Raw genomic sequence first — 12482 nt, 5'->3', positions numbered from 1 at the left:
CGAGGGCCTCCTGGTGGTTCCCTCACTGCGAGAAGTGAGGTTACAGGGAACCAGGCAGAGGGCCTTCTTGGTGGTGGCGCCCTCCCATCAGATGTCAAGGAAATAAACAAACTTTCTGACATTTAGAAGACATCTGAAGGCATCCCTGTATCGGGAAGTTTCTAATGTTTTATCATTTTTTTAAATATTCTGTTGTGAGCCGCTCAGAGTGGCTGGGGAAACCCAGCCAGATGGGCAGGGTATAAATAATTTATTAATAATAATTAATTATTATTATTATTATTATTATTATTATTGTTGTTATTATAGTATTGCCGGCCCCCCAAACCACCATGCCTCTGTGAGCTGTGCCGCAGCATGCTACAATTCCGTCTCTTGCCACCAGGCTCTCACCTTCCTGCCTCAGGCACCGCACAAGCTCCTGGCGGTCTCTTTCCGATGTAGCTCCTCCCTTCCTGTTAGGCTGCCCACCCAACGGCCTCTTCCCTACACCATGGCCACCATCCTTCCAGGTTGACTCCCCCTCTTCCTCGCTATCGAAGTCATCCGCTTCTTCCTCCTCCTCCTCTTCGTCATCTTCCTCAGCCTCGTCCAGGTCAGGTACTGCAAAGTCCTTGGGGAACATGTCCTTGTTCTGAAAGGGAAAAGAAGATAGCTTGCCATGGGGATCATAGTTAACAAGAAGCATCTTCCTCCTCCAACTGCCAACACAAACACTACGCCGGGGGGGGGGGATCAAACCATTACCCACAGGTACACCCAAAGGTAACAATGCCAGCAAGGCCCATCTTGAAGTTGCTGCAGGAGAAAAGGGAGCCAACCAGCCCAAGACGGCTGGTTAAACGGCTCAGGACCGCAATACCTCAAGGACCGCCTCTTTCCATATGAACCTACCCGGACCCTGAGATCATCTTCTGAGGCGCTTCTTTGTGTGCCCCCTCAAGAGGTCCAGAGGGTGGCAACATGAAAACAGGCCTTCTCTGCAGTGAAGGCATTCAGCTCCACACCCTGCGCAACTTTATAGAACTCTTGTCATCTCTGCCCTTAGTCCTTTCTAAACTCGAAATCCCCAAATGTAACCGTTGCTCGCTAAGTGAATAGCTCCAACCCTTTGATCATTTTGGTTGCAAAAGACTTCTACAGGAATTCTTGCTCAAAGTAGCTTCTGAATCAAAGCCAGAGAACTGCAGCAGAAACCAAAATGAGTTGAGGATGAATACATCTGTGCCCCTTGCAAAGGGAGAGGGCAAGATGATAATGAATTAACTTGATAATGAAGCCGAGTGTTGCAATGGGGTCTTGCTGATAAGACTGGCCAACCAGAATATAGATATATAAGCGCCGGGGAGACGGCTCTGCATTCCCAGCTTGGTAATTATACGCCCGTGCCTCGTCTCCAAACAGGTAAGCTGCTCCATTCTGGTGGATGGGCAGGGGCCAGCATGCTATTTGGGGTGGGGGTGGGGAGATTTTAGGAGACTTGTAGAGGAGCAAACTTCAGGGTTTCATTTTGAAGATGACTGCCAGGATGGTGTGTTAGGCTAGCAGGAAAGCACCTTCTGTTTCTAGAATGAGGATTAGCATCTGGAGAAAATAAAAATCTTGGCATGTAGAAGCAGCTCAGATGCTGTGACATGGACCAGATCTCTAGGAGTTCCTTGTGTGAGCAAACTTGGCTGCATTGCAATTAATGGCTGACTCAGCTGCTTTATGAAATTGTGCCCTGATTTGTTTCCTAACTGCCTGCACCAAAGGGAAAAGACACTGCTTTGTCGTAACATTTCCCCCCCAGTGAAGAACCCTGATTGCTATTATTTTAAGCAGCTTTAACAACTCCATAGAGAACTCTGACCTGTACAGGATGTAACCTTCGGGACATAACATGTTAGGTTTTTTTTGAATGCTCGCTTGTTCATTTTTCATCTCCCATCAATTTGTGACCTAGATCTTGAGGGTTTGCACAAGGAATGGGGAATCGGGGGGGGGGGGCTCCACTTGTTGCTGGACTACAATTCCTAGCATCCCTGGCCATTGGGATGCCTTAAAGCAGGGGTGGCCAACTCCCAAGTGACTGTGATCTACTCACAGAATTAAAAACTGGCAGTGATCTACCCTTGGGGGGGGGGGTCAGGTCAAAGTTGTTGAGCTTTTTTAGGAACAAAAGTCCTGTTTTTTTCAGGTGAAAGAGTTGAGCTCTTTTTTAGGGAGAGGAAAGCCCCATTTTTTGGGGGGTGCAGGGAGAAAACGTTGAGCTTTTTTTAGCTGAGCCAAAGTTGTTAAGCTTCTATGGGGGGAGCCAGTGATTTACCGCGGACGTCCAGTGATCTACCGGTACGATCACGATCTACCTGTTGGACGTGCCTGGAGACCCCTGACCATTAGGTCCAGTCGCGGACGACTCGGGTTGTGGCGCTCATCTCACTTTACTAGCCGAGGGAGCCGACGTACAGCTTTAGGACCTCCCTATTTTCATGGGAGTAATGTTGGAGGGTATAGAGTTATGCAACCCCCGAGCCAAGGAGATAACTATATAACCTTTAGAAAACATCTGGAGGCAGCCCTGTATAGGGAAGATTTTTTTAACATTTCACTATGTTTTTATATGTGTTGGAAGCTGCCCAGAAAGGTTAGGGCACCCCAGTCAGATGAGCGGGGTATAGATATTAAACTTACTACATACGACATCCCTATTAAATGTTGGGAGGGTATGGCCTCCTGTTCTTAAAGCTGCCGCATTCTAGCCAAAACATGCTCCTGATGAAGGGCTGAATAATACAGTTAAAGCACATGACACCCCCCAGAGAATCCTGGCAACTGGTCTACTCACAGTTGCGGCTCCTAGAACCTTTAATAAACTACAGCTCCCGGGGTTCTTTGGCAGAAGCCATGTGTTTTCAATGTACAGAGTGCATGTGACCCTTGTTTCAAGCAGGAGACAAGGCTTTCTATTGGCTGTTCAACTCTTCAGCAGGCCCTGTGTGGGATTACTCAGCAGAGTAGGCGTTCTTCGAGATCTCTGTCTAGACCTGACAAAATGCTGGGTGAGATTAATTCCCTCTTAAGGGGAAGGCCGACTTTCACTTCAACCATCCAAAAAGAAGTGAAGCAAGCACTCATTTTGGGGCACGGAGTCCAAACTCCAGCAGCTTTTCTTAGGGCACATTCTGCACAGAAAGCAGCTGCAAGCAGAGGTGTTTTTTTTTAAGGAAGCAAACACAAACTCCTAATGCCCTCACATGTAGACTTAACTCTGGCTGCTGCCAGGGCATAGTCCCAGCATTCATTGAAAGCACAATGATAACCGCTTTAAATAGTGATGGCTTCCCCTGAAGAATCCTGGGAGATGTAGTTTGTTGCGGTGCTGAGAGTTGCTGGGAGACTCCTATTCCACTTCGAGAGCTATAGTTTACAGATGGGTTTAAGAGTCCATTCCTCTTCCCAGAGTTACTCTGGTAACTGAGGGGAATAGGAGTCTCCTAACAACCCTAGTTCCATGTACTTAGAAGTCTGCAGTCCCCAGTCAGTCTAAACCACTAAGCCTCTTGGACTTCCAGATCAGAAGGTTGGCGGTTCAAATCCCTGTGACAGAGTGAGCTCCCGTTGCTCTGTCCCAGCTCCTGCCAACCTAGCAGTTCGAAAGCACACCAACACAAGTAGATAAATAGGTACCGCTGTGGCGGGAAAGTAAATGGCGTTTCTGTGCGCTCTGGTTTCCGTCACGGTGTCCTGTTGCGCCAGATGCGGCTTAGTCCTGCTGGCCACATGGCCTGGAAAGCTGTCTGTGGTCAAGCGCTGGCTCCCTCGGCCTGAAAGCAAGATGAGTGCCGCAACCCCAGTCGCCTTTGGCTGGGCTTAACCATCCAGGGGTCATTTACCTTTACCTTTTTATCTACCCCAATGCCGCACTCCTCCATACAGATTCCCAATTAAGAGCTAGATATTCTGTCTCTTCCTTTCAACAGGGCTTCCAATGAATCTGTCCAACATGTACCTGCCCTCGCTGCCTCCCAAGGCCTTCTTGGCTTTCTTCGGCTTCCTGCTCCTATGCCATGAATCAGAAGTGCACTTGCTGTCCATGGCGAATCCCAGGGAGAAGACTTCTGTAGACCACCCACTGACCTCTGACTCCACCTCTGTTCCTCTCCGCATCTTCCTGAGCTCCATCTCCCCCCAATCCCCCCAGTTGCCCCGAAAAGGGGTTTCCTGTGAGGACTTGATGCCTGAAGCCCTGGACGGTTTTGCTGATGTGCCCAAGCTCTCCCAGACCCTCATCCGAGCTGCATTAGTGCTGGCCCTGCAAAGGGCAGGCTGTAGCGGGCATGCGGAAACCCTCGTCCTGCACCTCTACGAGGACCTAGGACAGGTAGATTCGGACGACCTCCTGTTTGCGATGGCCGGGACTCTGAACACCACTCACTCCCCTGGTCAGAGGAAGAGCAGCGTTGCCTTGCAGTTCAACTTGGACCAGCTTGCGCAAACGCCCGTCCGGCACTGCCGAGGTCTGTTGCCGGTGAACGGATCCCTCCTGCACGGCAAGGCGCACAAAGTCTACCGGGGTTTTCCGGAGGCTTCCAAAGCCTGCCAGCGTCTAGGGGATTCCTGTGCCGGAGTGGCCTCCAACGGCAGCAGCTTCTTCCACGTGGTGGAAAGAAAGGGCAGCTACTTCCTGCCCCGCTATGGCGCCTCCTCCTGGCTTCACCAATGCCGCAAGCTTGCGAGAGTCCGCCGTTCCACCTCGGAGTACTGTGACAATGAGATCGAGGCAAAAATCTATGAGGTCCTGGACTGGATTCCTTGGGTTGGCACCTTCTACTGTTTTGCCACCAGCGTGTACTATGCAAAGCTGAACTGCACAGAACGGGCACGAGAGCGTGCTATTAACTGCGCCGTAGACATAACCCATGATTTGCTGCTACTTGTGACTGGCGGGGCCAGCGGCTTTCTTGGAATGGGGATTTATGCAGGGCTAAAGCCAAACTTGAAGACGGCGGTGCGTACCATGGTCCGGTATATGAAAGAGAATACACACCCTTTTCCTGTCCCTTCCAACTACTCCGGTCCAGTCACCATGTTCTAGTTGCTCCTTAACTGTTCCCAGCCCAGATGAAGCGACTATTGTAAACTCTTCATACCGTGGTGCCTAGAGAACACAATTTGGGGGGGGGGAGCGGCTTCGAAAACAAAGGATCCTTATTTGCTTGCTTTTGTCTGCTAGAAGTGCTAATTCGAAGTGCGGGTTTTGAAATTATTAAAAAGGCCTAGGATAAGACATACTGTATCTGAAAGCAATGTGGAAAATGAACCCTGAAGTTATGATATTGAGTAGTACAGGAATTGTTGGACTTATTGAATAAAAGACTTTGCTCCTGTACGTGAGAGTGGATGCCAGGCCCAAGACCAGCCAGCCCCCGCAGAAGGAAGAAGCCTCCAGCAAAGAAGATGAAGAAGATTGGCAAACTAAACTATTGAACCATTTAGGTTAATTTAGTCAATGTAGAATCCAAGACAGAAAAAGGAATTATTACAAAAGGGGTAAAGATTTGGTGCTCATCTTTAAAGCTTTGTGTATATACTTTTATGTTAGCATAACTTTTGAAACTCACTTGTATTAAGATGAACAAGGCTTAAAAATCGGACTATTAAGATTAAAAGGTTTTAAGGATGTGTGTGAAGAAGTATTAAACAATGAAACCAGGAGGAGGAGGGGAGGGAAGTCAAGCAAAAATACAGTGTTTTTTTTTCATTTTGATGGTTCCCCCCCCCTTTATATACTGTTATTATTATGTTTACTTTTTGATGTTATCTTTTTGGAAAATAAATAAATTGTTAATTTAAAAAACCCGAAGTGTTGGTTTTGACCTATAAAGCCTTAGATGGCTCAGGACTAAAATACCTCAAAGGCTGCCTACCTGGACCCTGAGATCATCTTCTGAGGCCCTTCTTTGTGTGCCCCCTCCTCAAGACGTCCAGAGGACGACAACACAAGAACGGGACTTCTCTGCAGTGGCTCCCCGTCTGTGGAATGCTCTCCTCAGGGACGTCCACCTGGCGCCATCATTATACACATTTAAGCGCCTGGCAAAAACGTCCCTTTTTAACCAGGCCTTTGATTGATGTGATTTAGATCCTATGTCCTTTTAAAATATGGGGTTTGGGGGGGGCGCTACTGGGTTGTTGTTTTTATTTTTATTATGTATTTTGTGGTTTTACACCTTGATTTTATTCTGTGAACTGCCCCGAGACCCCCAGGTATATGGCGGTATATAAATTCAAATAATAATAATAATAATAATAATAATAATAATAATCTGTCCAATGACGCAAAGGTACCCATGCACATTCACACAAGCATTTTATCACTCACACGTAGGCAGGAGAGAAGAACGGACGAACAGAACAGAAAGTAGGTGCCATACCGCAGCAAGGGAGCCAGGCTTGCGCCTGCGTTTTTTGTAGAGCTCCTTTCGGTCAGACACCAGCCCCATGCTGAGCAGCTTTTCGACAACGCGGGCCTTGGAACGCTTAGCGGTGATATGTCTCATCACATTGGCCAGGATATCTGCAGAGAGGGAGAAACCGTGGAAGGACTCAATCGACACTCAGCTCCCAAGAAGGAATGGTTCTGTGTGCCCTCACTTCTGTGTGCCCTCATGGATGCCGAGAGCATCGTTCTTTTCAGACACCATTCTGGCGTCACCTCTGTTAATAACCCCATACGTGAAATGCCAAATGTAAAATATATTACTGCTTAAGTCAGAACTTCCCTAACCTTTCATGTTGATGACACACTTTTTACATATGCATCATTTCGCGACACAGTAATTCCGTTTTACTAGCAAACCAGAGCTTAAACCAGGGGTCGGCAAGGTTTACCTCGCCTGGGCCAGTTGACTCCAGCAGAGATCCCTCCGTGGGCTGGATCGTGAGCGCACGCGGTTGCGATTTCCAGCGTCTGCGTAAGACACAATTTCCGGCATCTGTGCAGATGCAATTTCTGCACCGCGGAAGCGAGTCCCTGCACCGCCCTGGTTTAGCGCAGCGCACAGGGACTCAGCGGGCGGCTCGTGGGCCAGTTAAACAACCCCCATGGGCTGCTTGTGGCCCATGGGCCTTAGGTTGCCTACCCCTGTGGCTTAAACTAACCTCTAACTAACAGACACATATCGTGTGACACGCTGCAGGCCGACACACTAATTTGTCACGACACACCGTTTGGAAAGCTCTGGTTTAAGTGCTGCACATATTATTCTGGAGCTGGGGGAAAGCAGAGGTGGGTGAAGGGGCTGAATAACCCTGGTTATTGGAGGTTTGCTGGAAAAATAACCCCGGCAAAGGAGCAAACACAGCACCAAAGAAGTCTGTGAGTGTGGCTTTAAGGAGGCAGGGATTCCCTGGCATAGAAAGTATTAAGCTCCGCCCCCTCTACAAGAGCAGGCATCCCTTTTAATGGTTGCAAACTCGGGATGCTCCAACCACGCAGACCCTCACCATCTGTTTCCCGGAACTCCTCAAAGAGGCGTTGAAGTTCCAGCTCCTGGTCCTCTGTCCACAATACAATGCGCGTCCCCTTCCTGCCAAAGAAAGCACACCACAATAGCAACTATGGCGCTACCTGCCTCCCTTCCACGCCTCAACATTTCCCAGCAAGCAAGGAAAGGGGTGTGTGTGTGAAACTATAAGGTGCAGCAAGGAGAATAAGAAAAAAAAAAGGACAAGGTTCTCCAGTAAGAAGCCTGCATGGACTGAATCACATGAGGGAGAAGGGCAGGGCTGTGCATATTCTGTAAAATTGCATTGCACAAGATATTGGCTGCAGGAGCTTCCTGCAGCCAATCAGAAGCCGCTCTTCCGTTTTCAAAATGTTTTGGAAGTTGAACAGATTTCTGGAATGGATTCTAAGGTATGACTGTACTGAAAAAGTAGTATTGAAGTGATATTAAAATTATGCATATCAAAATTGTTTTAGTAATTTTTACGTTCGTTTGCTTTATTTGAAATTAGCTATCAATTACTTTTAACTCTCCCTTTCAAGGATCACTGCCTTGTCGTGGCGGACGGACTTGAAAAACTCCAAGAAGCTATGAGCTATATGCCGTGCAGGGCAACCCAAGACGGACGGGTCATAGCCAAGAGTTTAGACTAAATGTGATCCACCTATCCACCTGGAGAACTGGCAAACCACTCCAGTATTTTGCCAAGAAAACTCCATGGACATAATAAAGGAGCAGCTTTGAGAAGTGAGAGTTTCCAAGGCATGCTCTGGTTCCTGGGGTCACGGTGAGTCGAACACGACTAAGACGTCTAAACAACAACTTTTAACTCTGTAAATTATCTGGATATGCAGCTGTTTTCATTAGAGATTATATTATTAGAAAACGAATGTCGTTTTATAATCCGGTGAATTTTCAGAACCACATTTTTTTTTAAAAAAAATGTCAATTTGCTTTATGTCTATTTAATATTATTGAATAAAAAAAACATTGCGAGCTTTTTGCCCCTCCCTATGACTAGCTGAACCAAATAAAAAACCTGAAGATTCAGCACATAAGCAAATGTGTTTCTTCGATGCATTATTCACGTCACAAAACACAGTACATTTTCATCATAAAACCTGCATTATCTGGAAAGACAATTCTGATATGCAGGTACAAATATTTAGGATGAGAACAACTCTGTGGGCTGCCCCTGATTTGTTTCGCTTAAAACGTGAGCGAAGGGACATTCAGATCGCGTGCCCTAAAAGAGATTATCTAAATGTTCAAGCGTATGATTATCTTGCAAAATAAAAGGGCGCAGCAGCTTTTCTAACGGCTTCCACAGGCAGCCTCTGCATGCTGCCTAACAACATGGAAAAATCAGTATTTGCACACGGTTTTTGTGTACAAGGGCTTAAAATTCTGCACCCACAACCAGCAGAATCCACTAGGAATTCTGGAAAGAGAGAGAGAGAGAGAGAGAGAGAGAGAAAACCATAGAAGAGGCAAGCCACACTCTTTCCCTACAATTGTTATCGAGTGGGCCAAAGCCCTGAGGCAGCCCATCAGAGAGAGGAAGGTCGCAGCCCTCTGAACGAAGACCCACCTCTGCCGAGGAAAATCCCGTAGGCTCTTTGCAAGCCCCAAGCGCACCAATCGCTTGGCCACCTGCTTGCGTGTCCAGTTGCGAGCCGTCAGGTGTGCAAGGATGTTGTCAAGGATATCTTCACCTGGTGTTGAAGAAGGGAAAAGGGGAGAGGCTTAGTGGCTGGGTGAGGAAGAAGATCAGGCTCTCCACTCCCATGTAGGAAAAATAAAGTAGCAAAAGGCTTTCCCCAACCAAGAAGTGGCCTACACATTTTGCTCACCTACCTGCTCACACCTGTCGCTTTGGCAAAAGCTTCCCTGTCTGTGGCTCGACGGCAATTCTTACTTGCCACTACTCTTCATTAGCCTTTTCAGATTTAGGATCTGCCACTTCTGACGATCCTCCCTTCTCTATTACTAACAGTGTGCTGAAGGAATTCAGCTATTGTTCAAACAACCCACTATTCCTTCTTTCTCCCAAATAAACTCCCCGTTTTTATATGGGTTTGCTAGTACATAAGAGTACAGTTCCAGCTTTCCAAATAACGTGGCTCTGTATCCGTAAAAACTCCAGGCATATATTACAGGAACAATCTTGTGCCCTCAGTAAGGTTTCCCTCTCAGCTCAGGTTCACCTCAGCACTTTAGCCACTGCAAGGCACTCTTTCCCTCCACTTGCCTCCCCTGTGCGTGACTTTGAGATGCAAACTATCCACCTGCTCCTCAGGCTTAGTTTTATCTCCCCTCTTCAGTCACCACCCTTTTGAGTTTAGGTACGTTGCTGGGATAAGGAGGAACATCCAATTTGACACAACATAGATGAAAGCTTTATTTAACTGGAGACCATGTATATTTCTTTATGGTTTCATTTGTTTAAACTCTTAGTTCATCATCTTCTTTTCATATAACACAGACTTGTTAATGCAGCTCCTGCATCCCTCTCTAACACTCGACTCCCAACTGCCGACCAACTGCCGACTCCCAACTGCCATTTCGAATGCCATCTAGCTCCGCCTCCCAGGGAACACCTGCCTATAATTGGAGTGATAGATTAACCCATGATGAACCGGAATCATCATCAGGCACCATTCCGCCACACCACTCATCCCAAACTGCAACATGGGGCCAGCTCAAAGTGCCTCTCCCCCCCCCCCCAAAAAAATTATGGACCCGGAAGTCCTTTTTGTGGTAGCATTCAGCATTCAACCCTATCCAAGAGGACCGGAGAATAAAATGCAGGCATCCTATATTGAGTCTCAATCTTGCTATATTTGGATTGCACACATCCATCCATGCCATTTGGTACCTTCCACTTCCTTGTACTTGTGGAAAAGTTCCTTCAGCTCCTCCTCGTCTTCCTCAGTCCAATGAGCAGCCTTGAGGGAGTCCGAGCTGTTTGGAAAAGGAGAGAGAATAAATATTTAGATGGGAAGGCTGAAGTGTGGTTTTATGCTCCCGTCCCCCACAATAAAGAGAGATTTAACTTTAATTCTTCTTAGTTGGTATTTGATGTGGAATAATTTTAAAAGTGAACTGGTGGTTTGTTCAATTTCACATGTGAATACCCACGCGCATTTGGAGGTCTGCTCACCAAAAGCATGTGAGGGAAAGTAGGAAGAAGACGCCGGAAACTCTCCTGTCACTCCAAGGCTGCCATGATGTGGCAACCCTGCGTGGAAGTCCTTGAATGCTGTGCTACCTCCCTCCGACCCTCAATTTAAAGGCAAAAGGGCCCCTCACTTGCTATGTGTCTTCAAAATGCGCGGACAAAGAGACACAGGGAATCTGGACGCAGAGACACAGGGACTTTGTTATATAGGATATTGCATTGTACTGTAATTTTGTACTATGAGGTTCTTTTTCTGTTCCATTGTCTGCTTTATACACATAGATATTTGTTAAATAATAAGCATCCCCACAAAACAAAAAAAGGAATATATTGAGAGAGTGGCCACTTTGTGGAGGAGGGTGCCCTGCACCCCTCACTCCTTTCTGAAAACGCCCCTTCAGAAACTTAAAAAGTTGCTGGAAAATATTCCAGGAGCTCACGTTTCATCTTCCTCTGCCACACCATAGCCTTCAGTCATCTCCCGAATCACAGCCGTGCTTTTCCAGAACAGCAGCTCCACGTAGGCCTTCTTGTTGCTGGCTGCAAACGCAAAAAACTTGCCCACAATGTATTTGGCAAAAGTCACCAGCTCCTAGGGTTGGAGAGAAGTATTTATCTATTTTGAGTCTCAGGGCTCAGAAGTCACTGCTGCTCAGCGCTACGGGAATATTTCATGATTTAAAAAGGAGAGATGTTTTCCCTCCCCCCCCCCAACTCAGACTGCTTAGACAAGACAGATATTTCAAGTTTCCTTAATAATACTGCATAAATAGGAGGAGGTAGGATACATGTCAGATTCAAGCAGGCAGAAAATCTGCAATTTGGGAATTGTCTTTACTTTTTTCTTCTTCTTAGCTCGCTTTATAAAACGTAAACAACTTTTTGTTTTCCCCCAACTGACTCATGCCAGATTCCTTCCTCGGCAAATTGCCAAAGAAACAAACATTAATCCAAAAGGGCATTCCTGATGATTCTCAAAAGATTATGTAAAAAGGCCCCTCCCTTTTTGACATGCAGATAATAATAATAATAATTTATTATTTATACCCCTGGCTGAGTCTCCCCAGCCACTCTGGGCGGCTCCCAATTGAACATTAAAACAATACAGCATTAAATATTAAAAGCTTCCCTAAATAGGGCTGCCTTCAGATGTCTTTTGAAATTAGGATAGATAAAAAGGCTAGGTACTGCTAAAAAAAACAAAAGGGAGGCATCGAATACACGTAGTGCCTTAAAACATTCAAAACAATGTTCTCATTAATTCTGACAACAACCTTGCAACAAGGCATCTTGCAGGCAGAGAGGATGGAAACTGCTACAGTCATCTGGGCGGTAGAGGCACGATTTGAATTTGCAATTTCCCTGTTCACAGATCAATCCACACAGACTGTATTTTCCCGTCTATAAGACACCCCCATGTATAAGACGCCCCTAAATTTAGGACATTTTTTAGGGGGAAAACCTAGCCTTATACACAGAAAAATAGGGTATGTTTACCTAGGAACAAAGTTTTCAGGGGGGCTTGCTCCTTTGTAGATGAATTTAGGATTGTAGCTGATCGTTTCTGGCTACTGCTGAGAGACGAGTTCCACAGCCATTCTGTCTTTAAGACTTTTATTTTGTGCCTGATATATACAGTGCAATTCCAGTTTCAAGAACACATGTCTGCTCAGTCTGACGCAGATTCCCCCAATGCCCCTTGCCTGCTCCTCCCCCAGCATAACAACCGTGGGACTCCAAATCGCCTCCCTTTACGTTTACGTGCCCTGGAATGTCTCCATTCAGACGCGAACTTGAAAGGGAGGGCCATC

General features: G+C 46.7%; 1 protein-coding gene across 2 annotated transcripts in view; it reads right to left on the bottom strand.

Annotated features, from left to right (window-relative positions):
• The window catches only part of TIMELESS (timeless circadian regulator), a 50596-nt gene that overhangs the window by 9217 nt on the left and 28897 nt on the right, over positions 1–12482 (bottom strand). For both annotated transcript variants that reach the window (XM_060272037.1, XM_060272038.1), the window contains exons 19-24: positions 11112–11263; positions 10369–10454; positions 9082–9205; positions 7489–7571; positions 6417–6559; positions 394–634 (exon numbers count right to left, since the gene is read on the bottom strand). In XM_060272037.1, coding sequence (XP_060128020.1) covers positions 394–634; positions 6417–6559; positions 7489–7571; positions 9082–9205; positions 10369–10454; positions 11112–11263 — 829 coding nt within the window. The remainder of the gene's footprint in view (positions 1–393; positions 635–6416; positions 6560–7488; positions 7572–9081; positions 9206–10368; positions 10455–11111; positions 11264–12482) is intronic.

This window comes from Zootoca vivipara, chromosome 2 (assembly GCF_963506605.1).
Source record: "Zootoca vivipara chromosome 2, rZooViv1.1, whole genome shotgun sequence".
In the NCBI taxonomy this organism is placed as follows: domain Eukaryota; kingdom Metazoa; phylum Chordata; class Lepidosauria; order Squamata; family Lacertidae; genus Zootoca; species Zootoca vivipara.
Note: the sequence above shows the minus strand (reverse complement) of the source record. Positions and strands in the feature narration are given on the sequence as shown.